Source organism: Castor canadensis, chromosome 5 (assembly GCF_047511655.1).
Source record: "Castor canadensis chromosome 5, mCasCan1.hap1v2, whole genome shotgun sequence".
In the NCBI taxonomy this organism is placed as follows: Eukaryota; Metazoa; Chordata; class Mammalia; order Rodentia; family Castoridae; genus Castor; species Castor canadensis.
In genome coordinates, this window is record NC_133390.1 from 178,585,836 (window position 1) to 178,611,848 (window position 26,013).

The 26,013-nt window shown below is 51.9% G+C and overlaps 1 protein-coding gene across 2 annotated transcripts in view; it reads left to right on the forward strand.

Annotated features, from left to right (window-relative positions):
* The first annotated feature begins 240 nt into the window (after window positions 1-240).
* Window positions 241-26,013, forward strand: part of Phactr3 (phosphatase and actin regulator 3) — a 204,801-nt gene continuing 179,028 nt past the window's right edge. The window contains exon 1 of one of the 2 annotated variants that reach the window (XM_074075043.1): window positions 241-359. In XM_074075043.1, the coding sequence (XP_073931144.1) occupies window positions 254-359 (106 nt within the window). In that variant the 5' untranslated portion in view covers window positions 241-253. Of the gene's footprint in view, window positions 360-18,129; window positions 18,642-26,013 lie in introns of those variants that run through there. The other variant, XM_074075042.1, reaches the window with a different exon arrangement.

A 26,013-nucleotide genomic window follows, 5' to 3' on the forward strand; every position in this document is an offset into this window, starting at 1 on the left:
CCGGGCGCAGCGTTGAGTTCCCTAAGGCCGATTCCCGCCCCGGCCAGGCTGCAGCTCCGGGAACCGTCCTGGGAGGTCAAGGTCACGGCAGCGCCCCTCGCGCTCCCGCCCGTCAAAGGGGCCGGACTCGCGCGGCGGCGCCGCCTCCGGCTCCGGTCCCGCCCCTCCAGCACCTCCCGGGCCCCGGTCTGCGCCGCGCTCAGGCGGCGGGGCGGACGCAGCCCCGAGCCGCGCCGGGCTGCCCTGCGGCGGGATGCGCGGCCGAGGCGGGGGCCGTGGCCGATGGCCCGCGTCTCTGCGCTCGCTGCTGCGCGCCTTCGGGGCCCGAGACGCCGGCGCCGCCCGAGGCCCAGCGCAAGGTAAGCGCGCATCGCGGGGAGGGGGCTCGGGGTCCTGGGCGGACGCGGGGTCGGAGCGATCCCTCTTGGAGCCCGCGCCCCTGCCCTTCGCCGCTGCGGGTGGCCAGGATGCCCGCTGCGTCCCCACACACAGAGGTGGGCGCCTCCTGTCTCCGGCTTTCGCCTGCAGCAAAGTCGCGCCAATCTGTCCCTAAACAAGGACAGTGAGCAGGAGAGCTGGCGTTGGGGTCGGGCAGTCCCAGGTTTGGAATCCCCGCCTGCTGGCCACACAGCCCTGTGCACCCGGCAGGAACGTGACCTTGTTGTGCCTTGGTTTCCGCGTCTGTAAAATGGGGGCGATCCAGTACTTGCGTCTTGGGGGGGCAGTAGCTGAGATCACGTGGCCGAGAACTGCGCCCCTACCCACCCCCAGTGAGAGTTTCACACATGTTCGCTTCTTTGGGTAGGATAGAGGACCTCCACCCTTGTGGGGACAATCCGTTGATCCTTGCCAGGCAGACACCCGTCTCTGGAGCGGGTCCAGTTGCAGTTACAGTGATGGGCTCTCAGGGAGGGGCCCCCGGAAAGTAAAATGGTGAGAGTCCCACTTGGACAAGGGAAGAGGCACTGGAGATGGGCAGGAAGTTAGAGTGATGCCTGTACTCAGTGGCCCTCTGGCACAAGTACACCAGGAGTTGGGGGAGGAGGTCAGGCCATTGCTCCTGCCTGACGGGTCCTCTGCAAGCATCTCCTGGGGGTCTCTCTCCAGGCCTGCAGTTAGAATCTGCTGTAATCTGTATTTTTAATCTGAGCCCCAGGTGGTTTCCGATCAAGTGCTCAGGGAAACTCTGGTTTAGGCTCATGAGGGGCTCTGACCAGAGACTGGCTACAGGGGCGATTCTGTCTCCTCCATGTTTGGTTGTCACTCCTGGTGAGGGGGGCCCTTGGCATCTAATAGGTACCAGCTGTGAGTGATACCCAGGATGGCCTCCCTACTCCTCCCGCAGCCCCAAAAGATACTCATGTAGTGTATCATTTAGCACAGAGGTTGGGAAACCCTGAGCCACAGGGAGAAAGGGGGGGATGCTGGGATGTTGAGGTCAGCAGGAGTCTTTCAAAAGCCTGGTGCGTTGCTGAGTGAGGCAGAAACTGGCTTTGCTGTGGCCCAGGCTTTGGACTCTTCTGATCTGCATGGCTGTCTTGAGCCCCTCCAGAGAGGACAGTGGCCTTTTGGATGTGGACTTCATCCCTCCTAGATATGGAGTGCCACTGAGCATCAGACCCTAAGGTGGGGTGCAGTTAGGGACAAAGCCCCTTTGGGGTGACCCTCCCACCTGCAGAGTGGGTGCTCTGGAGTGCAGCTTCCTGCTTCTATGCCCTCCTCCCCCCAATTTAGCAGCGCCCAGGCACTGAGTGCACGCACAGGGAAGCGTGTTTGAGTTGGTTTTGGGGGCAGCTCTGCAGTGTGTTCGAGCTTCAGTGTGTGATCTACCTGCCTGGCTTATGCAACACCTCACCTGTTCCATGTGTACCTTTTAGCCGTCACACTTTTAAAATAGTTCTGTGGCCTCTGTTTGGGCTTTGACGATGGCAGGGCTCAGCCACTGTTGACCCACTTTTGCCAAGGAGACAGCTGAGTATGGAGTCAGTGGGTCAGCAAAGGATTCTCAATCCTGGAGCCCTGGCTCCAGACTCTGGGACCATACAGAGGACGACGGGGCAGCTCCCTGCCCACAGGAGCTCTTTTTCTAATGGGGGGGGGGGATGGTGAAGGAGAGTAAGTATGGAAGGGAATGAAGCACACAAATGTCATTTCAGTGCAGGAAGGTGTTGGCCAGAAGAGGAGGCTGAGAGGGAGTGACTGAGGAAGGTAGCTGCTTCAGTTGATGTAGGAAAGGTCTTTGAAGAGGGGACATTTGGCTTCAGACCCGAATGGTGGAAGGAGGAAGCTATAGGAAGTTGGGGGTAGAGAGCATCCCAGCCAGAGGAAGAGTAGAGGCCCTGGGGTGGGGGGAGTTAGCTTGGTGGGATTGGAGAACCAAGGAGGGTCCTTGAGGCTACAGATTTGAGTGAGGGAAGTTGGGGGCATTAAATTTGGGTCTTCCCTGGTGGCCTTGGGCTCTGTGATGAACCACTGAGATTTTACCTCTGCACGCTGAGGCCATTGATAGGCTATAGGCCACAGAGAGCAAGCTCACTCCAGCTGCCACATGGCACTGGCTCTTGGGGGGACTCTGCTGCTGAATGACTTCCGGGAGGGGAAGGAGGCTGTTCTGGGCCATCTCTGTGCCTGGGCTGACAGGGCCTGGCTGCCCTAAGTCAGGGCACCATGTGGGTTTGGTCTGAGCACTGGTGATGCTGCACCATTTGTGGAGTGGTCTGAGGTCTGGTGGGAAGGAGGGAGGCTGTGGGGGACAGGTGGCGGGGAGAGGTAAGGGCGAAAGCATGTCCAAGGTGGGGTGGTAGCATGGATAGACTGTGGCAAGCGGTGGTGGCCTACCTGAGTCTGAGGCTGGGGACAGTGCTCCAGGCTCAGCTCTGCGATTTGTTAATGTGGGACAGACCCTTAAAGGAGGTCACTTGTGGGGGAGGACAAGGCAGAGCATGCAATAGTTTCTGGGCCTCAATATCTGTCACATTTCAGTGTTGAGAAAGAAGGGACCCTTGTCCAAATACCAGGTTGTGCGTTGGAGCAAGGTACCAGGGACTCAGGGGAGAGCCAGGCAGTGTGCCACCACTCTCAGGGCACACTGGTGGCAGACCTGGAGAAGGCCTGCTTGGCCTCTTTCCTTCTGGAACCTGGTGGCTGTGTCCAGGGGCTACCTAGGCTCAGTTCCCTTGCTTTGTGTGGCTACTTCCTGGACCTGACTTTGGGGGAGCCCTAATTCCCAGCCTTAAAGGGGAACTGTGCTATTTCTGTGGCCAGAGCTGCTTGATTCAGGACCAAATTAGCTACTCATTCTTCCAGACTTCCAAGTCTGATTAGGAAGTGCTGACTTGTCCTGGGCTATTTCTGTACCAAATGGGTTTTTTAATTTTTTTGAAGGGAAAGGCATGATTGATGTTATCAGGACTTGTCCCAGCCGAGACTCATTAAAAACTGGCTTTGGGGGCTGCGAAAAGCAGTTTGAAATCTAATGCCTTGTATCTGAGTTGGGCAAGACTTCCTGAAGGCAGTAACTCTGAGGACCCATGTAGGGTCTGGAGTTGCCCAATTCTTTTGAAATCTTAATGACGACCAGCTGGACCCAGCCAGGTTTTTTTGGCGGCAAATGACTGAAAAGGAGGAGACAGCTGAAGCGAAGGGGTTATTTGTCAGTTTGGGAAGCCGAAAGTCCTGAGCCTGGCCATCTGTAGCTCCTGCTAGCATCTCCTTGCCTGTCACATTGGGTTGCCTGGATCAGTAGCTATAGCCAGGGAATGGGGAGGGCTGAAGTCCAGCTCACAGGCCTTCCCAGGGCCAGGGATGGAGCCTGTGTCCCCCTCAATAGCCAGGTCCTAGACTCTTGGTAGAGATGGGCTCCAGGCAACCCCCTTCAGCAGCTTTCCAGCTCCCCCCCAGCAGTGGCAGAACCTCACACCTATGCTCTCCTGACCGCAGTGCCTGCTGTGGAGTTCTTCTGGGGCAGGTGTGTTTAGCGGTAGACAGCAGTGGTGCAGGCAGCAGTAGATGGCCTGGAGTGGTGTGACTCAGCTCAAGGTCTTCCTGCCCCTCCTGGTTTCCTGCCTAGGGGCTCAGACACACCTGGGACAGCCAGGTGTTTTCCCCCCACCCAGGGACCCTCACACCCTGTTGATCCTTCACCTTCTCCACACCCCACATTTTCTTAACCGTGTAGCCCGTGCATCCCCACACCTGTTTCTCATTGTTTTAAGGATTGTTGTCTGAACTTGGTTGTTGACTAAAGTTGATTATTGATTGTTCCATTTTTGTGTTGGGGGAAAGAGTGATCCTCAGTCTTTAGAACCTGTCTGCTATGAGTGGAACTTGGTAAATATTTGCTGGATGAATGGATAATGTAGTCTTCACTACAGGTGACAGGATTCTTTTTTTTTGCGGGGGGGAGACGCATATACACACTATCACGCTAGTGTGTGTCCTGAATACCTTCTCCAAGTGAGAGATAAACATGTCACAAGTAAGACTCCTTCCACCCATTGCTGCTTCGTGGTAGCAGCTGTCATTGGGGTCAGTGCTGTCCACCCTGGGGAGTCTCAGTCTTGCCCTGAGCAGGTAGGTCTCTGTGGAAGAGGTGCGATGTGGCTTGCTGTAAGTAAAGTGAAGAAATGGCACCGAACAGCACATCTTGTTCTGAAACGGATTGTTTTACTCAGCAGAGTGTCTTGGAGATATGGCTGGGCTGATAGATTCCGTGTAATTGCTTTAGAATATTCCACAGATCTCTGGCAGTTCTCATGCCAACACCAGAGGTCATTGTCCAAGTCTGCTGTATGCAGCATGCAGGAGCCTCTGTGTAGACAAGGGTCTTTCTGCACAACACGTACATCCCAAGTACAGCTCCTGGGCACAAGAGCACATTAAAGTGAATGTGCTCTTGCCAGGCTGTCTCGCACAGGGACCCTGTTCTCCCAACAGCAGCGCCTGTGGTACTCTTTCTCCCCGCCAGCACTTGCTACGTTCAGATTCTGAAATTGTGCCAGCCCTACAGAAGAAAAGTGGAGTTTCATTGGTGTAATTTGCATTCCCTTGCGTGCTTGAGAGAGCTTTTCTTAATTGGCCATTTGATTCTTCTTTCTGTGTGTTGCCTTTGTATCCAGCCCTATTTTCCTAAGGGGTTGCTAGTCTTCCTAACTGCTTTGTAAGAGCTATTTACATGTTCTGGATTCAAGTCTTCCCGCCATTCGGACATTTCTCTCTCTGTAGCTTGTCTTTTAACTCTTGTTTAGACTGTCTTTGGCAGAGTAGCACTTTTTAGTTTTGATTAGTATAGGTTTTCTTTCTGTCCTTGTTTTTTGTGTATTCTGTAAAACGTCTTACCCACCTTGAGTTTAGAGTATGTGACTTCTCATACTTCACCAGTTTCAGCCCTGGAAGCCAGTGTGCGCATGGTGCTGGTACGGGTAGAGTGCCCCCACGTGTGATGAGGACGAGGGCAGTGGGGTGGATGCTGTCCTGTGGCGAGAGACACTTGAGAGAAACCAGAAAACGGAGTTTTAATGTAGATTCTCTTTTTTCGTTTAATGTTTCTATTAGTATGTGACGGTAATACAGAGTTTTGTTTTGACATTTCCGTATAAACATATGTTGTACCCAGATTTGGTTTATCCCTCCAGCATTCTCTTCCCGCCTCCTTAAAATGACTTCGACAGGTTTCAATGTTCCGTGTTCATGTATGTCTAGAAAGTACATCAACCATATTCACCTCCTTTACCCTCTCCATTTGCCCTTCCCTTAAATTGACCTGTCTACATCCCTGTTATCATTGCTTAAGTGTCTGTTCATCGTTCACTGGGGTTTTGCCTTGGTATTTTGCCTGTAAATAGATATACTATACTATAATCAGACTAACCCCCTCCGTTACTCTTCCTCACCCTTTGCCCCTACCCTGTAGTGTTCAACAGTTTTCAGTGCATTTCGTTGTCTTGTTCCTACACAGATGTGACATATCTCAATTGTACTTACCTCTTTCACTTAATGTTGGGAAAATGTGTGTGAAAGCTTGCACAGGCAATGTGCACACATGTGTGAGTGGGCAAGCAAGGTGTGCATGTGTGTGTGAGATACCTTTCTTCTAGCCTGACCCTCCCTGCCAGCCAGGCTTCCTGCCCCACCTGGCTGGCTCCTGCTCTGCACACATGGTATCCATCTGTCCCGCTGTGGAGTGACCCTCTGTGCAGCCCCTCCCCCCATTTCCGGGTGATTGTTTCCTGTAAGCGCTTACTGGTTTTACTTTTCAAAGATGTGTCTTCACTCCCTGGTGGATTTCCTGAGCCCTACCCCCCACCCTCCTCTACCACGCAGAGCCAGTCCAGCATTGACCATGTGCTCCTCAGGAGCAGCGGAGTGAGTGAATAACATGAGGACACTGCTTCTGGGGGTCCAACAACTAGAAAGTCAGTAATTGTCACGGTCAAGCCTAAGGCCAAGGTGATGGACATGGTGGGGTTTTCCAGGCCAGGAGCCAACCCTGCAGCTCTGGGAGGGGATTGGGAGGGGTTGGAACTTCAGCTTCTCCAGGCCTACCTCTGTTGCCAACTCACGTCCTCCTGGCTCTGTCCCCTTAGGATCTGGCCCCACAGTTCTGCCTGTGTTGTGATTTGCCAGACCCTCTGTGTGTGTGCAGTTGGGGTCAGATGACACCCTTAGGGCTCTAAATACAGAAAAAAGTGTGGGTTCCATTCCTGGCATGTGCAACTCAGCACTGCAAAACCAGACTCTCCTTACAGAATGGCCTCAGCTTAGCCACGAAGCTTCTTTCTGTACTTTCTGGTTGTCCCGAGGTTTTGTTTTTGTACATTAGGGGAATCACATTTGGTTGAGAAGTGTCCTCTGTGTGGGAAGAATGCACACACCCGCACCCCTAAAGCTTGGCTTGGTCACCGCCTGGAGCCAGCCATGCAAGGTGCAGGGGAGGACCATGCCCTGCTCTACAGAGGATCCAGGGGCCATAGGGTGGGTCTGTGGACCAGTCCTCACTGTCCTGATCCAGGCAGGAGCTGTCCTTCAGCCTGAATCTGGACTGCAGACATAGCATGGGCGGGGAAGGACTTGTACTGTTCTGAGCCATAGAAAGGGGGGATGGTTGTCTCTGCAGCAGAACTAGCTGAAGCTAGCTGCTGCTGGAGTGCCAGTGCCCCATCTTCAGTGAGCCACCAACCTGGGGCCCTTTCTTGCATCTTTCAGACCTTAGCATCACCTCCTCAGAGAGCCCCTCACAACCACTGTCCAACCTGTCTGTGTCAGTAATGCAGTACACCATTGTAGCTCCACAGCTCAAAGGTGCACACTCTGTAATCTGGGCAGGGTTCAGCAGGACTGTCCATCTTACTTGATGGAGCGGCATTACCTTTCAAGATGAGAAAACTGCATGGCCGCTGTCTTATCAGCCAGGCTGCCATCACACTATTCCCAGATGAGGTGACTTACACATAGACATTTATCTTCTTGCAGTTCTGAGGCTGGAAGACCAAGATTGAGGTTATCAGCAAGTCATGGAGGTCTCCTCACCTGGCCTTCATCTGTGCTCCTGGGTACCTGGTGTCTCTTTCTGCATGTACAGATAACTTCTTCATATATGGACACCTGTCAGACTGGACAAGAGAACACACCCAATGGCCTCATTTCACACAATCACCTCTTTATTTGTCTCCAAGTAATATCACATGCTGAGTTACTGAGAATCATGCAATTTTGGGGGTTACGGTTCAGCCTATCACAGCAGATGCTCACTGAAGCTGAGGGCCAGACTTTGGATTCTCCACCATGGCTTCTGTGGAGGCAGCCTGAGTTCCAAGAGTGTCCCAAGAGAAACAGGGTCCAGGTCTGTCGCTCTTCATCCCTTGGCTTTGGAAGTCACAATCCATCACTTCTGTCAGAGAACTGGCCCACCATGATGTGGGGGCAGCAGAAGCTCACCTGACAGTGGGGAGGTGCAGAGTTGCCTGATGAGAGCAGTGACACTGGAGCTAATGTGGCCATGTTGAGGAATGCCATCTGCCATTCTATTTCATTGCCACCCCACTTGCCGCCCTTCCTGCCACTCTCTGCAACCCCCACAGCTGGTGTTGCGGGAAAGAGGTCAGGAGGCAAGTGCAAGAGACACTCCTTAGGCCACTGTTTGGCTGTCTCTTCTTGGGGTCTGAGAACCTGGGTCTTGGGACGTTCCCCCTTCCCTGGTGGGAGGGCTGCTGCATCTACTCTACGGTGGGAAGATTTCTGCACCATCTGTTTTCCTCCTGGGGTTTGGCTTTCAGTCCATGTGCAGCAAAACCTTTGCCCTCCATCTCTTGCCAGCTCCCTGTTAAACAAGAGTTTGCACCTGTCATCATGAGGTCGCGATGTGTTGCTGGAGGCAGAAAGTGTGTCCAGGGTGCCTTCACCCACAGCCCCTCATGCTGGAGCCTGGTTCCCTCTGGCTCTGCCCCCACTTTTCCTTTACTGATGGTGCTTCACACCGTGCTGCTGTCACTGCCAGAAGTACAACTGTGTTTTGAGTCCTGTTGGGCAGGAGTCACAGAGCCTAGGGCGGTCAAGGGACCGCAACCCCTGCTCAGCCCACGAACTCCCTTGTGAATGACCTGTGCTCTCCACTGAGCAAGGCCAGGGCAGCAGTGATTTGCTTACTTCTGAGTGCACACTGTGTGGCCAGTGCCCGTGTATGTAGTAGGTGGTCTGTGAACTCTGGCCTCACCAAGTGTGTGAGTGGCCAGGCTACAGGGAGATGGTGATGTCAGGGGTCCCCTTTTTCCCACCCCATGGAGAGACCCAGTCTTGGAGCTCATCTGTGCTGATGTAGGGCCTTTGGCTTGTCCCTCAAGGAGAACCATTAGCAGAGGGTTCTCAGTGTCTGGAAGCTCCATGTTTCCCTGGTAGCAGCTCCCTGGGCTGGCGGCCTCCTTGTCTCCAGGGGCAGCTGGCAGTTCTCTTTGGGGAAGCTTCTGTGTTCTCCTGAAAGCACATCAGAGGCTTTTTTTTTACCTTTTGTACAAGCCGAACTGGGAATGGACTCTTTTTCCAATATCAGTCCTGTGATTTTGCATGGGGTACCTGACAGGCATCCCTGGTGGTCACCATCTTCCAAGTCATAGTTCGAGTTTTCCCAGCTGTGAGGCTCTCTGTTGAGCTCTGCCTCCTGCCTCTACCACTCCGGGCTCCCTGCAGTCAGGAAATATTTAGAGGGGAGGACATGACCACCTTACCCAAAGGGTAAAAACTGAAAATAGGTTCTCTTCACAAGGTGAAGTTTCTGATACAAGTTGATGGCCCGTATTTTTCCACTTAGGAGTGTCCAAAACAGCTGTGTTAACGGAACGTTCTCTGTCTCGTGTGATAAGGTCCCTTTAACTGCCCTGATTCCTCCTAACTCGGATAATGAGGCTCCTGGATGCTCTAGGCTCTCTGCGTGTTTCCATTTCTGTTTTTATTGTAATGGCTTTGCTTACTGTGTATAAGAAATCATGATAAATTAGCTCCAATTTCTTAATGCTTGGCTAGACATTGGGATAATAAATGAAAGAGACCTCTCTTATTTGTAGATTTTTAACTTGGAGTTATGGTCATGTGGACATGTGCCGAGTACATGTGGGAGTCACCACAGGTGCAGGACTGTGCAGAAGCCGCCTGCAGGGGCAGCGATGACCATGCCAGCTGGTGCCAGGCGAGGGCCCAGCCCTGTCCACAATCTCACTCACTCACCATTCACCTGCACCTGTCAGTGGGAAGTGGACTGCGCCATGGTGACCCTGTTTGACAGATACGGAAAACTGAACTTTGAAGGGACAGAATAACTTGCCCAAGGTTACAGTGAGGGAGCTGAATTTGAACCTGAATGGTCTACCATAACAGGCTCTGGCTCTTAGCTGTTTGGCTCCCCTGCCTTTCATAAATCTTATTTCTTATACCTTTTGTTTTAGAAAGTGTTTGATAGCAGGTCAATATTATCTCTTAGTGCCTAATTCAGGGGGCCTTAAAAGATGCCCCAAATCTCTCTGTCCCATTGAGGGCCTCCCTTGGAAACAAGCAGGCTGGTGGCAGAAGACAACCTTGCTCTCAGGTGGGGTGCAGTGCTCTGTTGTAGGACACCATGTGTCCTGTAGGTTGTGCCCTTCAACTAGGATGCTGGATGGCTGCTTCCCACCTTTCTTCATCTGTGATTTGATTGACTCTCAGGTTGCTGTCAGACATGAGTGCATCCTCTTCTGAGGATCATCTGAGCTAGGTGGAGGGGTGCAGGGCTGCACAAAAGTGGGAGAAGGCAGATGGGGGCTGCTCATCCTTGTCCTTTGTTCCCTCTGCGACCTTAGACCTGTCACCCCCTCTGAGCTTCACTGTCACCCCAGATGGGGTTGGTGCCAGGATGGACAGGAGGCTTAAGTAATGTGCACATTGCTTTCTCCTGCTGCCCAAACAAATGAGCACAGCCTTGGCAGCCGGGAACAGGAAACACTTACGTCACACACTGTTCACCAGCCAGAAGTCCAGGTGGGCTCAGCTGGTTCCCCTGGGTCTCACAGCCAGTTCACAGTGTTTAAGGCACGGTGTCGGCTGTGCTGTGCTTTTTACAGGGGGTTCTGGAAAAGAATCGCCTCCTGCTCCTTCAGGTGGTTGTCAGACTTCAGCTCCTTGCAATGGCTGGACTGGGACCCTATTATTTGCTGGCTGTGTCCGGGTCATTCCCACTTTCAAAGGTTGGCACATTTAGGGTGGCCAGCCAATCCTTGCACTTCTAATGGATCCCCCCTTTCCTCCCTCTGCTTCATTTCTCTTCCTCTCTTCCTTTTTCTCTGCTTCCTGAGGGCTCCTGTGATCACTCTGAGCCCATCAACTTATCCAGGGTGACCTCTTGGTATTAATGTCTGGTGATTACAACCCCAATTCCACATGCAAAGCTGTGCCTAGATTAGTGTTGATGGGATCTGGAATACTGTGGGAGGGGGTGTTGAATTCTTCCATCCGCACTGTAGATAAGTGGATTAGGGCTGTAAGTCTTGCTTCCAGGAATCTTAACCCTAAAGCAAGCAGCCTGCAATTTGCAGAGCCCAATCTAGGTGTGATGGTCTGGCCTCTAGTAGTGATTGTGCTTGGGATTGCCCTCGTCCTGCATTAGTTACAGGTGCCTTTGCAGGAATAGACTAAACAGAGTCAGCCAATTTCTGCTCCATCCACAGCTCTGCATTTCCTTTCACCACCCCTCCCAGTCCAGGCCACCTGATTCTCTCGTCTCTCCATCCTCCCCCTGTCCTCTGGCCACTTCTTTGTAGCCCTCCAGCCTCAGGAAGCTTTGGAGAGAAGAGGGAAGTCTGCTCTGCTCCAATGGCTGGAGACCGTCCTGGCCTTCTTATTTCTCCTGTGGTAAGACCCTCAGTCCCCACATTTGAGGTTCTTGAGACCCCTTGAGCTCTGGGGACTGCCCCATCCCCACTGTCCTCTACAGTGCTGCAGCTCTTCCTCCCCAGCCTCGTCTCAGTTGCTGACACTGCCCTGCTCCCTCACTCGACCCTGCTCATGCCACTGTCAGCCCCCTCTCATCCCCTCTCCCCAATGCGGACCACACCCTGTGTGCTCCGTGAACATGTCTGCAATAAATGGAGAAATGAATCAACAAGTGAGCGAGTCAGTTATCAGACCTAAAAGAAGACATTCCTTCTGCCCAGTGGACCTGCAGTCATCGGGCCTCGTGCTTTTCTGAATGAAGGAGCCACTTCTCCTGTTGGCTGTGTGTGTCCAGATCTGAAGGGAGCACAGCCAAAGCTACTCCCATTTCCATTCCTGTCCTCCTGCCTGCCCACAGGCCCCCAAGGTCCCTTTACACCACACCATGCATAGACTCACAGGTTCCCTGCCCTCAAATAACAACTGGAAAGAACCAAGAGGGTCAGTGACTCCAGAACTGGAACACAGAATCTCTGTTGCACCTTCAGTTGCTGGACTGAAGCAAACACTGCTAAATGTAGGGTGAACACATATCCCTGTAGTCTGGAAAATGGTGACGGTACCCTAACTGAGTTACCTAAAACCATGGCTCTCTCCATGTGCAAAGCTGCAGCAGGCCCCCCACTTTGATCCCGTGTGAGCTTCTGGAGATTGGAGGTCCTGCAGGCATGTAGTCAATCACGCTGTCTAGAGGGTGGCACGAGCTGGATCTTGGGGTTCTGTCTTTATGGCTACAGAACCTATGATCTGTTTTAAAAGTGCCACCAAATAAACCCAGTGGTATGGATTTTCTATGATTTATAGATCCACTCCAGGCCGCTCGAGCGATTACTCTGTAAAGCATTTAGCCTGCTGTGTCTATGATGGAGGGCTGGACAGAACTCCGTGTCACGTAAACCGATAAGCTCAGTTCTTGTCTCTTAAGTGTATGAATCCAGTAAATACTAAAGTGCACATTGAGTTAGAGGAAGGAGAGAGTGGGTGACAAAGACCACTATTTAAACACAAATTTTCTTTTTTTTTCTTAGCAATACAGTACTGGGGTTTTAGGGCCTTGTACCTGCTAGGTAGGGGCTCTACCACTTCAGCCACATCCCCAGTCCTTTTTTGCTTTAGTTATTTTTCACGTGGGGTCTTGTGTTTTTGCCCAGGCCAACCTCAGAACACAGTTCCCCTACCTATGCCTCCCTCATAGCTGGGATTTCAGACATGAGCCACCGTCTCTGGCTTGTTTGTTGAGATGGGGTTCTTGCAAATGTTTTGCTTGGCCTGGCCTTGGACCTTAGTTCTCCCTATCTCTGCCTCCCGAGTAGCTGGAATTACGGGTATGTACTACTGCATCTGGCCTTTACAACTGCTACCTGCTGTAAAGTGCACACACTGTAAGCAAACATCTCAATGAATTTTCACCAAGTGAACACACTTGCCTAGGCAGAGCTTGACAGGGGTCTGAGAACCCCCCCAAAGTGCTTCCTTGTCAAACCCATGGTGTGCTCTCTGAAGGCCCCATCCCTTCTCCTCCTCTGGACAGAGTCACCAACTTCCTCCTGAGGGGCCCCTTTGGTCTCCTGGAACTTTCCACAGGGTTCTCTTCACATATTACCACCTCCCCCAAGAGCCTCCTCACCCCCTCCCACCACGTGCCTGCTCTGACCTTGGCCTCCACATGGCCCTGAGTGCCTGAGCTCTGTGCCACCTTGAGGGGAACTTGATGGGGATTTCTGGGTACAAGTGGGGAAACTGAGGCCTGAGGAGGGTAGCTGCAGTGACTCCTTACCTCTGATTCCTCTATGGCAGGAACAAGTCCAGTCTCATATCACAGGAACCAGGTGGCCACTGTCCTTAGGGGACACACCCCAACGCCACTGAGCAGTGTTACCTCCCCTTGAACTTTCTGGAAATGGAATCAGACAGAACCTAGTCTTCTCTTACTGAGTACCATGGCACCCACCCACATTTATGTCTAGTCCACCTCACCACTGTGTGGTATTCCTCCATTTTAATAGCTGTTCCAATACTTTGGTTGAAAACGTCAAAAACTGTGAGATCTGATTATGATTGATGGAAAGGTCATTTGGCTGTGTGAGGCCTCTGGGCACTGCACACCAGTGTGTGGTATCTGGAAAATTCCTAATTGTCCTTCAAGGGTCTGCCTGGCTGGGGGAGGTACTTGTACCTTTTGTTCATGCCAGATGTCTAGTGCCTGGCATACAGCAGGTGCTCAGGGAAAACCGGACACAGGAAGGATCCATTATTTGGGTGCTACTTTCTTCCTGGAACCTCCCTGACCACTTCCCAGCCTAGCTGGTCACTCTGCCAGGTCCTGTGATTCCACACTGGGAAGGAATACGCCCCTTCTGTTACCCTGTGAACTGGACCTAAGTCATCCTGTGTCCTTCATCAAGTGGGACAGGGCCTGGTGCAGAGCTGGTGTTTTGTATGCATTTTGTTGAATGAATAGCTGTGTTGTGAGCCAGTCTGGAGTTTGGTGAAGTTGGCAGGCACCAGGGATGGGATGGCAATGGGATGTGGTATTCTGTCACTGTCACCTGTTGCTCTCACTTGTTAGATGTGGCACTTTCACTAAGTCTTATGCCCTCTCCAAGCCCTCAGCCTCTTTGTTTGGGAAAAGGAGGTCATTATTCCAACCTCAGGCTTGTTATCAATTCAGGCAAGGTCCTCGGTAAGCTGTGCAGCCCTGAGAGATGCTGTCATTAGTCCTCCTCAAGTTGGGGGCTTTCAGAGCATCAAGGAGGAAGACATGGGGCTGCAGTGTTACCTGCCCTTGAACTTTCTGTAAATGGGGTTGGCCCTATGTTGGGGAGGGCATGTTAAATGTAATAGATGCCCAGTTCTAGAGCCCAGGACTTGGGTTCCAATTGGACTTGGCAGGGACTGTGCCCCGGGGCAAGTGCTTAACTAAGTTATGCCTCCTTTGCACAATGGGAGCTTCAGAGGTTAGTTGTAACATTGTCAGATCAGTAGTTATAAAGTTTGCAGGCTGTCATCTGCACATAAGAAGGGGTGAGTGGTCAATGAGACCCTCACTTACAGTCGGGATGTTTTCTCTCTTTGGAAGAGTCTGGGGAGACAGATCCATGGCTCCTTGGCTCCTTTGTCAGCTGTCAGGCATCACCACAGCATCCCAGGATTGCTGCTGCTCCAGACTCCACAGGACTCCAGTTCGCAGGGAACTGGAATGTGGCCAGGGATGGAACTGACACAGGATGCTTGTTCTGTAAGTGGTCCTCTCCATTCATCTGCCATCTTCCAGAATCCCCCGAAGCTCGTCTCCGTCCCTTCATTTAGCTAGAAACAGGCACACAGCACTCCTTAGTGCAAAGGAGTGCCCAAGATAGAAGAAAAGGTCACTGCTGATTCATAGGTTTTTAGTGACAACTCAGAAAGATGTCTAGCCCATGACACAAACACAGAGGCCTCTGGCTAGGGCATCTTCTCACTTTGTTGTGGGGTCCTGCTCATGTCTGAGTCTTCAGCTCCTGCTCAAAAGTATTTTATAGACATACTGAGAGTGAATGGAACTCTAAACAAGAAGCTGTGGGATGCCTGTAGCCTGGCTCACACTCAAGCTGCTAGTGCCTTCCCTATTGGGAGACCACAAATAGTGACATGGAGGATTTTGTTCTAGAGGTGCAGTGTCTTTTTCTAAGCCATAGTTGACATTGCTTTGAACACCACCATGAGAAGCCTTCTAGGCAGAGCTCTAGGTATATGCTCCATCAAGGATGTCAAAAGGTGAAGGAAGCCACCTTTCAGGCTTTCTCCAAGAGGTCAAAGCAAGGCTTTCATCCTGGGAATTCTGTGGGTGCAGTTCCTCCAGGTGTCCAGCAGAGGGTGGAGCTGCACGCTTGCTAACCAGGCTGCAGGTTGAGGAGGTGGGTTTGTGTCTTCTTCACCTTCCTTTGGTCCTTGAATTCCAGATGCTCTGCCCTCTCATTCCTCTTTAGCCGGGTCCCTAAGAGTCTGGCCACAGATGGTAGCTCAACCAGTTGTGAGTGTCTGAAGTTTTGTGGTTTAGTTATTTTCATAGTAAGGGTGAAGAGGCTTTAGATTTTGTGAATTGGGGTAGGGTGACCAATCCCTACAAAGCCTAGCAACCTCATTCCCAGAGCAGCGTTGTGGGACTGGACCCTGCCTTCTCACTTATTCAGCCAACTGAGCTTTATTTTCTGGGCACTGATGACGTACCAGGCATGTTCTTGGTTGAACAAACCTGACCGAAGTCCTTGCCAAGCTTGCTGGCACTGACATGCCCCAGAGCCTGGGTCCATCAGCTCTCTGGGACTTCAAAGGAGCCAGGGTCCTAGGAGCCAAGAGCGAGTAGGCTCCAGTATGAGCTATGCAGGCCTGAAGTGACCATCTGCATGCCTACAAAGGTGGCTGGTGTCCAAGGGTGAGTAGAACTCCCCATTGCTGGGCACACTAGACACCTCAGTCTCAGGTTGGATGGGAATAGGCCTGCAGGAGCTGGGGCCCCGTGGCCTTGGGAGCCAGTGCCAGCTCTGGCTTAGCACTACACACTGGACCCTGAATGAGCAGATGCCTCTGTGGATCTTGGGTGTTGAGCCAAGGCATTAAGAGCTTATGCATCACTCCAAATGTTCCTCCTCTTTTCTGCCCCATCCCACCGTCTCTCTTCTCCAGGGGAATAATTTTCATGGTGCACAGACAAGGCACCATGTGTCACTGGCTTCTGCAGAAAGTTCCTTCCATTCTTTGTCCTGATGACGGTAAGGAGAATGCCTCTCTATGGTGTCTGCCTGTCTGGTTCCTTTTTTTTTGGGTGGTGATACTGGTTTGAACTCAGGGCCCCGTGTTTGCTAGGCAGGCACTCTACTACTTGAGCCTGTCTGTCTTCTCTTATCCTTGTACCTTTTTTTTTTAACAGCAGGAACCAGGTGGGGGCAGAATAGTCAATGGGAAGGGTCCCAGGGCCAACTCTGTCCATCTTGACATTTTCCCAGGCTGGATCAATTGCAGCTTCTGCAATGGGCCTGGACCATCCCAGGCATCCTCTTGCCAGGCTCAGGAGGGGAACGGTGTGGTTGGCGCAGGGATTCCAAAACCTGCCTATGGGGCCAGGACTCAGGGCCCATAGGGTCTCACACCCCCAGGACCTACTTAAGGAAACCTTGGGCCAGAAGCATGGCTTTTCCACACCTTGGCTTGTCACCTGTGCTCACCTCTCCTTATCTCTAAAGTGGACACTGCAGTAGCTCTTGCCACCTAGGTCACTAGTGTGGAAGGAATGATACACCTATGCAGAAACACTTGGCCCAGGGCTGGGCATGTCACCATCAAGTTAGCCTACGTCTGTGTGGGTAAAAGTGTCTAGTTCTGCCTTTTTCCTTCCTGGTTACTTTTTGTTGCATGGTATTAATTGCCAACCACAATTAAATATTTGGGGGCATCTACAGGGTTATTGGTAATCATTCAAAGCCTCCTTTCCTTCCCTTCCTGGAAAACCTATGGGGTGGGAACATTTTTGTGTTTCTCATCCAGGTCTGTGGTGCCTGGTGCGGTGCCTAGCACATACGAGATCCCCTGTGGGTATTTTGAATGAATAGACGGATTCTTTGCGTAAGCCTCCACTTCATCTTCCCATCTCTCCATCTAGTTGGGCTGTCATCCAACATCCCAGCATGTCACCTTGTATCCCAGACCTTGAGAAGAGCAGCCTCAAGTAGGTCACAGTCCCTGCTGTGCGGTGGCCCTCTGAGGACTCAAGTGAGCTCCTCTGCACGTCAGCTTCATTGCCTACCCCACCCTGTGGTTTGAGGGGGTAAACAGAGGCATCTTCCTTCAGTGTCTCCTGGGCACCTCCAGAGCAGGCTAGTGACACAGGGCTGGCCCCACCCCTCTCCACCCCTTTACTGGGCTTTCCTTTCCTTATTTACCCTTCCCACTTCTGGGAACTGGGAGGGGCCTGTGTCACCTCACAGCACTGTGGAGAATTGAGAAGTGTGAGAATGGCTCATTAGCACCTTGAAGGACACCTCTTTGGGTAGCAAGTCTAGGGTGTCACCTCCCTTGCCTGGTCCCTCAGCTTCATCAAGGGTGTCTGGGAAAAGTTCCCTGGAAGACACCTGTGCCCCTCTTTCCTCTCATCTCTTAGGAGCTGAGGACCCCCAGGGGCAGGCAGAGGGGAAGGGGATAGTGTGCTGCAGGCTCTGGCCAGCCAGTGTGGGGGGTGGGGATAAAGCCCTGGATTGCTCTCCTCTCATGGAGAAGGAGCCAGGGTGACCTGACCCACTGGCTTCGATCCTCAAGAGCAGAAGGGCCAGAGAAACCTGCTGCCAACTGCTGGGGAGATTTGCCTTCAAGGAGGCCCCGCCCTCAAGGGTCTCCTCCCTTCCTGCACTCGGGAAGGGAAAGGGGACAAGGAGGATTTCCTTTGCAAAGCAGGCTGGTGTGGGGTGAGCGTCTCATAACCCAGGATTCAGATCCCACCTTCCCCTGGCAGCATGCAGTCCAGGTATTGGAGACCCCTCCCAATCACCACGCTCATTCTCACTCCCAGCTCCGTGACGTCATGCTCCTCGCATGGCATGATGGGAGAATCCTAATGTTTTCCAACAGATGCTCCAAGAACAGCTTTCAGATTAAAGCAATTGCAAGAGCAAAGATTCTCCTTTTTCCCTTTTTCTGGGGGGGGTGGGGGGTGGGGTGGGGGGAGGGAGCACCCCCAGACATTCCTGGATATCACCCCCTGCCCCAAGCATGAAATAAACACTGACAAGAAAAAGTTTTTATTTCCTGGTTCAACTTTTTTTTTTTCCTGGAATATAGACCGAAGAATGGGAATAAACACGAATAAATAACAAAGCGAGGCCGCGCACGCCGGGATGCGCCCGGCGGCAGCCGGCGAGGCTATTGTCTCCCCGCCCTGAAGCCAGCCCCGGCGTCCTCCTCCGGTTCCTTCCCGTTCCTGGTCCGTTTTTCTTTTCCTTTTTAAAAAGACGCCCCCTCCAGCCCCTCGCCAGTGACCTTGGCCGCCTCGGATGCTCTGATTCCGCGCGGCTCCCTCCAACTTGCCCCCAGTGCCGCCGGGCCCATGGCCGCGTCCGAGGACGGGAGCGGCTGCCTCGTGTCGCGGGGCCGCTCACAGAGTGACCCCAGCGTCCTCACCGACTCCTCAGCCACCTCCGCGGACGCCGGGGAGAACCCAGGTAACGGGTTGGGCGGGGGCGGCGGGGAGGGGTGGGGGAGGCAGGAGGCAGGTGGCTCTGGGATCGCGTCCTGCGCTGCTCCGCGCCCTGCCTGCATCTGGGGAACCGCGGCCCGACCCGGGCGCTGGGGCCCCGCGGTTCCCATCCCCAGAAGCGCTGGGCTGGGGCGCTGCGGAGCCCTTTGTTAGGAGAGAAGCCGGTTTACCGGGTAGAGCCGGGCGCTCCGCAGTGAGCCTTCCTTCCTTGCCGGCGGCTGGGCTCTGTGTCCCCTCGGAAGGGCGGCCTTTCCTCCGGAGCTGACCGCCCTGGGGGAAGAGAGTCGGACGAGAGGCCGCCTCCGCCCAGTGCTGGCGGAGCTCTGCCCTCCCTGTCCCGGCCCAGCTCTGGTGGCCCCTGTTTGGGCACCCCGCGGGGCAGGACAGCGCTCCGCTGCTGTGGCCACCGCGCTTCCACTGGGCACCTGGCTCCCGGCGGGGCCTGGCGCACCTGGGCGTGCCCGCTTCCCTGGACAGGTGTGCTGGGCAGAGCTGCCGGCGGGGAGATGAAGGGCGTGCGCCAGAACAAGCAGATTTCATGTCACTCTATGGATTTGTCCACTCCTCCACCCTCACGGCAGCGTGGATTGTTTAGGCGATAAACCGGTCACAAAGGCGTCTATACGGCTTGATTGATTACTTTCCAGGGAGGAAGAAAGGCCTAATGAAGCAGGAGGCGGGTGGGCTGTGTGCTCTCTGTCACCATGGAGACGCAGGAAGCAAAGTGATCATTAAAACCTTTCTCCACCAGAAGGCAATTTGCAGTTCTTGGGGAGAAGTCTGAGCTTCTGAGATGCGTCGCTCAAAAAAGGGATCAAAGCTGGTGGTGTTTGGTGTCACGCGGAGCCACTCAATTTTGTATCTTAGGGAAGTACAGTTACCTCATAGATGGTGTTTGGTGGCAATGTGTCCCTTACCTTCCTTTGAAGACTATTCTCTCTAAATGCAAGGACCCTAAAAGGGGACTTGATGATGTTAAATAATTCCAGGGGCGGCGGGGCTGCTTTGTGGGGAAGGATTCCTTCACTTCCAGAGCACACTGGAGCAAACAAACTGCACAGAAAGACCCATCAAAGGCAGCTCTGTGGGGATCATGGCCCTATTCGAACATTTAAACAATAAACCCATGCAAGTCTTGTAAGACATCTTTGTTACAACTATTGACACTATGTCATTTGGTCATACTAAGGTGCCAGCCTGAGGAAATCCCTGGCTTTGCTGCATCTGGGAGGGCAAGTTAATTTCCTTGGAGTTTCCAGAAGAAGGCTGCCACCAACAAACCCATAAGGCTTTAATTAGTCCTTTTATTAGTGATGGGGGACTAAGCACTCCATGATAGATTGGTTTTCTCTGTGATGGATATGCATGGCTACAATTGTTCCAAGTAAAGGAGTTGATTGGCTCCTCATAAGAGAAGACTTCCCCACCCCCTTCGTCTCCCTGGCAGTAAAAGGAAGCAAACTTGAAACGGAAATTAGGGAGGACTTAAAGCTTTTTAGCTGCCTGTGAGTTGATGCCTCTGTGGGTGGGAGCGGAGGGTTTGGCAGGTGGCTGCTGCCAGTCCACAAGGCAGGGAGAAGGAGGGCTTGGATGCCTGTGATTAAGTTGTGCCAAGGGAGGATACACACTGGAGTTCTCTAAAGCAAGTGGTCAAAATGGGACACAGTAAGCAGATGTAGGAGGGGCAGAGTTCAAATGATGTCTAATTCTGTGAGTGGTAGAACCTTACTAAAAAGCACCAGGAAATTAGGTATTTATGGACTGTACCTAGAAGAGGAGTTCTCGTAGAAAGAGCCTTCAAGTTGGAAGAGACCCCAGGAGCTTAAAGCTGGTCCAGCAAGAAAGCTGGACTAGGGGCTTGTGCTTCCACCCCTCTGTTGGTGGGAACTCGATACTCTGATGCATGGCATGCTTGTCAAAATCTACTTTTGATCTTGGATAGATCTATATTTGGAAAATTCTTTTCAAATGACTCGATAAGATCTGCTGCCTGTTAGTCCTGATTTGATCTTCTTATGCTCTGTCTGAGCCAAGACTTCCACAAATATTCTAGTATTCTGATTAGTTATTGCAACAGCTTTGATCATTTCTTCACCAGACAGAAAAGTCTCAGCCCTTGGTTTGGCCCTCCTGTTAGGACCTCCCTCAATAACCCTCCTGCTCTAACTTAGGTCTCCTGAACACGGGGCTCAGAAGTCCAGCAATCCCATATCCAGATGCAAAGTAACATAAGAATTGCCTCCTTCAGTTGAAATTCTGTATTTTTATAAAATAGCATTTACCCTCCCCAAGGCATTTTTAGTGCATCAAATCTTCTTAATCAAAACTCAAAACATTCTTGGAAAGTTTAACTTAAATACTTTGATGCGTCTTTCTATCCTTTATCATTTACCCTGTTACCCTGGCATAAGTTTAGTTTCTCTGCTCTGACCCTGCCTCATGTTTATACATCGTGGGGGTGGAGAAACAGCAAATAGGGCACACTGTGTGATTGGACATTTTCAGGGTGTGGTTTTACTTGACCCTGGGCCTGGGAGACCTTGTTTCAATGGCCACATGGTGATACCCTTCCCCCTTTTAGCCCTGATCCCTTTTAACAGTCACGTATTATTCCAAGAAATATATTTTTCACACTTTAGCCAGCAGGTACTTGTGTTGTTTCCAGCTTTTACTCCTTAGAGAGTGCACGGCGGTGATTACCGGGGTGCAAGTTGCCCCGTGCTTGCCTGAGGGTTTACTCTGGAGTGGATGTCAGCTCGTAGGATGCCTGTGCCACGGGGGACCCACATTCTTTGTCTTAATGAAGTTTCACACTCCTGGAAAATGCACCAATTCCCACTCCTTCTAGGATCTAAGACAGTGCCAAACTTTGCCCGCACCTTACATGTTGAGTCTGGTTTCCTAGCATAAAGGGTGACAAACGGTATCTTGTGTTAATGTTTGATTCCTTGGTTGTTAGAGAGCTCATTTTTGTGCCTTTCTCCTGCATTGACGCTCTCTGTGGTCATGAGCATGCCGTGGAGTGCATAATGGGGCTGAAATATTTCCCTTCGGTCAACCTCCCACTGGCTCTGTCACTCCTGCAGTAGTGGTCCATCTGCATCTTTACTGCGTTCCTCTCTGTAAACTGTGCACTGCACCCCCATCAGGGTCAGTTTTCCTTCCACAGTTGACATTTAAAACAGGTCAGGGTCATTCCCAAGGGTTTTCCTCCTCAAAGAGTTCATAGTCACCAGGGGCTTGGCCTCCCTCCTCCTACTTCTCTCAGGCCAGGGGTATGGGCTTTTGCCTGCTCACACCATGGGTCCCAGCATGGGGAAGGCATGGTGTCCCCTTCTTGTTGGATCCCAGGCCGCCTCTTGGGCCATCACTGCCCCTGCCCTGGTCCTCTTCCCTTCATTTTGCTATGTTGAACTCCAAGACTCTCTGTTCTTCAGTGCTTTTCCTCTTCCAAGTCCAGAACACTTGGGGTTTCTTGTGGTGCCATTATTTTCTCACACTTCCTCCCCTTTAACTCTCCTCTGGTGTATCTTCTTGGTACCCAGATGCCAGGACAATAGACTCAGCCAGCAATCACTTGTGACAGTGTTTTGTAGGGTTCCATGGAGCCTCTCAGTGGACCTTTGTCAAGTTTCTCTCTGGAGAGTCTGGTGTGCAGTGAGGTGGGGCCTCTGAGCTCCATGGTTTCTCACCTCAGTGCTGTGGCCATTTGTGGGTGGGCCATTGTCTGCAGTGGCATGTCCTGTGCTTTGTGGGACACTGAGAGGCATCCCTGGCCTCTACCCACTTGATGACAGTAGCACTGCAGCCCCTACTTAGAACAATTGAAAACTTTCCCTGGGGAGGAGGGTTGCTGAGGTGAGCTCTGAGTCTGAGACCTGTGTGTGCATCCATCACCTCAGCATGTACTGAGGCCCCATCCCCAGAGTTTCTGACTCAGTGGTGCTGCGGGGACCCTGGCCTTGCATTTCTAACAGGTTCCCAGATGCTGCTGCTGGCAGGTGAGCACACCTGGAGAGCTATTGAGTGTAAACCTTAGCCATAGTCTCAGGCTTTCTTTGCTGACAACTCCCGTGTGTATCTGTGTGTGTCCCTGGGCTCTGTGTGCAGGTCCTGCCCTGACCTCCCTGGATCTCGGGGTTCTGTCCCACCTCAGCTGGTCCTGACTCCATCCCTCTACCTGATGTGCTGTGGGTTCTCATCTGGTTCATTCTTTATGGACTGTCTTCCTCTAGACTTAGAGCCCCCGAGGACAGGTCACTGAGTGTCACATGCAGCACTGCCCCTGAGTCAGGGGACTTCTGTCAGCATTTGGAGCATGAGCGGGCACAAGCCCAGTACCGTTGGCTCACCTGACTTGAATTACGATGGGAGGAGCTCACAGTTGTGTGTCCTCAGCACCCCTTCATCATGGATCTCCATTCTTGACACGTCTCCCCCCACAGCCTCTCCATCCCATGCTGAGTCTCCCCTTTCCTCTCCTGCTCAGCCTGAAGGCTGAATCTTGGGTCTTCTTTCTTCTTACCTGTTTCCCTTGCAGAATAGTAGTTTTCCTTCATATGGATTGGGTCTGGTCTCTGTTTTGTCTCTAACTCTTTAGTGGGGTTCCTTTCCTAGGGGTGAGCAGGTGGCAAGGGGAGGCACAGCTGCAGCCTCTGAATGGACTGTGGCTCTTTCTCTGCATTCCTGGAATGTTGTCGTATCTGGGAGTCGAGTTCTGGGGATCTCCCTCTGGCCCCTTGTAGAGTGTTTACATGGTTTAATTAGCAACAAAACTATGCGGTAATTACCTTGTCAGCTTCTTTAGGGTTATTAAAAATAAAAACTAGATGCTTAAAAAATACAGAGTTTAAAAACTCACACTGTTTTTCCCTAACTAGGAAGCTGATTGGATGCTTTTGAAAATTTGCTTTAAGGCTTCCATTTCACCCAATGCCTCACAGAAGCCAACAACAGTGGGTAGCTTTGCAGGAACTGGGCATAGCTGTTTAGTGCTTAGTGTTGGCACAACAAATGCCACAACATCAGAGCCAGGGGCTCCCCCCAACACACACACAGATTCCTCAGGATCACAGTGACTCTGCCCTTTACCCCTCTCGTCACTCTTGCATCTCTTGTATCATTTGACAGACCTCATATGGCCTAACCAATATGGTACGCTAGCCACACGTGGCAATTTGATTCTAAATTAAATTCAGTGAGCTAAAATTCCACTTGCAAGGTGGCAACATTTCAAGTGCTCAGTGGCCAAGTGTGGCGGTGGCTGCCATATTGGAGAGTGGCAGATCTAGGACGTTCTTGCAGATAGCTTTGGTGGACAGCAGTTCTCTGCCCTGGAAGCTCTCTCTGGAGACAGGACCTGTTTTCTTCTTGGCTCTGAGTCCAGTGCCAGCACAGGGTTGGAACTTGGGCTCTCCAGTGAATGTTGTGATTGGATGGACATGCCAGAGTCACCGATGTAATCTTACAGCTATCCTGCTGGAGGGAGGGCCCTTCACCTCCCTCAGTCAGATCATCTCATTTCTCAAGGCGCAATCCCTAAGCAGAGAGAGTCTTATCCACACAAGACTAGTTTATTTCAACTCAGTGAGCTTGAAATGTAGCCTTCTTGGACTTCATGGGATGGGTCTCTTTGGCCAAGACAACTTCAAGATACAAAGAAATTTTTGCCTAGAGGTGGATGGATAGGTCCAAGTTCTGGCTTTGCCATGTTCAAGCTGTGTAACTTTGGGTCAGTCACTTCACCTCTCTGAGCCTCAGTTTTCTTTAAAATGTAAAAATATGGAAGTTCTTTTCCCTAGCTTGAGAGTGGCTGAGGATTACTGAGCTGTAGTCTACATTAATGAGTAGAACTTGAGACACAGCTATGAGGACGCAGGCACCTCTCAGGCATTCCCATAATCCTCTTGAGATAATTCCTGTGAGCCTAGTGAGGTGGGCACTGAGAGAAAAGGGGGACATTCCAGCCCCTTCTGCTGGGCTCTGAGCCTGGGTATTGGGGACCACGCCCCTTGGAGTCTGGAACAGCACTAAGCATGGGCCCATCTCAGTCAATAGGGATGAAGAGGAGGAGGACCTGAGATCCTTTTCAGGGTTCTGGCCCATCAGGTGGTAAGAGCCACCTTCTGTGGGAATGGCTGGCTCTAGCAGTCTCTATCTGCCCAGCTATTGACTTTACCTGCTTTCCCATTGTGACCATTTGCTACACCATTCCTCCCAACCCTGCTCAGATCCCACACCCACTCTGGGGGCTGCACCTGCCCTCTTCTGGCTTTCCAACCCATGACTGGGACCCTCCTAGAGTGCCCCACCCTCTGGCCTGATAGTTGTGGGGTGGCACGTTGCTTGTCTGTAAATGAGGCTTGGTTGTGTGTTTGTAGGTTGTTTTATGGTGATGAGTTTTTTTTTTTTCTTTGAAAGTGTGCTATGACTCCTAGCAAAGGACATCTGCTCAATGCTGTGTGAAGTGTGGACACTGAGGTGGTGGGAGTGTGTGCAGAGAGGGATATCCTTGGCCCTTCCTAGGGGGACAAGAAATGGATAGAAACATCATAGGGACAAGAAAGGGTTTGCATCTAACCAAATATACAGAGAATTTGAGCTCTATTATTGTTAAGTCACATACTGGAAACTATTTGATACAGGGCGTCAGCTGTAGCATCTGCAGGGACCAGGGCTCACGGGAGCTAGTGAGTAAGGGCATGGCCCTGCTGTGTAGATCTGGTCATTGCCACAGATGGTTCCCTATGGTGGCTCAGTCAGCCTGTTTAGAAGCTATGCTGGCAATCCAGATTTCTATGGGAGATGTGAATTTTTTTGTATATTGGCAAATTTACCATTTAGGGACTGGTTTGACTTCATGTAACAGAAAACCTGTGTTACACTGGTATAAATAAGATAGAAGATTTCCTTCCTGAGAACTGCAGACAGGCAGCACAGTGGCTTCCTTGTCACAGGGTCAGGCCTGTGACATTCTGAGTCCTGGCTACAACATGTCTGCTCGACCTCCAGTGCCTAGTGAAATTTCCAGAAAGGACAATGAAGGGGATGGTGAAAGGCATGGAGTGTCCATCTACTAGTGGTGACATCCATCGATGCCTACTTGGCCAGGAGGGCAGGCGAGGCTGGGAAGCTTGGTTTCATTGCTTTGGGTTTTGATTGTGAATAAGTGCATTGGTGCTCCTAATAAGAGCAGGTACTGAAGAAGGGGAGAGTGAGACCAGCCATGGGAAAGTCACCTGCAGTCCCTGCTTGTCATCTTAACCAAAAACACCACGTGACCAAAACCAAACCATACTGGGAAGTAGCCTGTGGCCTGTAGGCTGTGGTCTGAAACC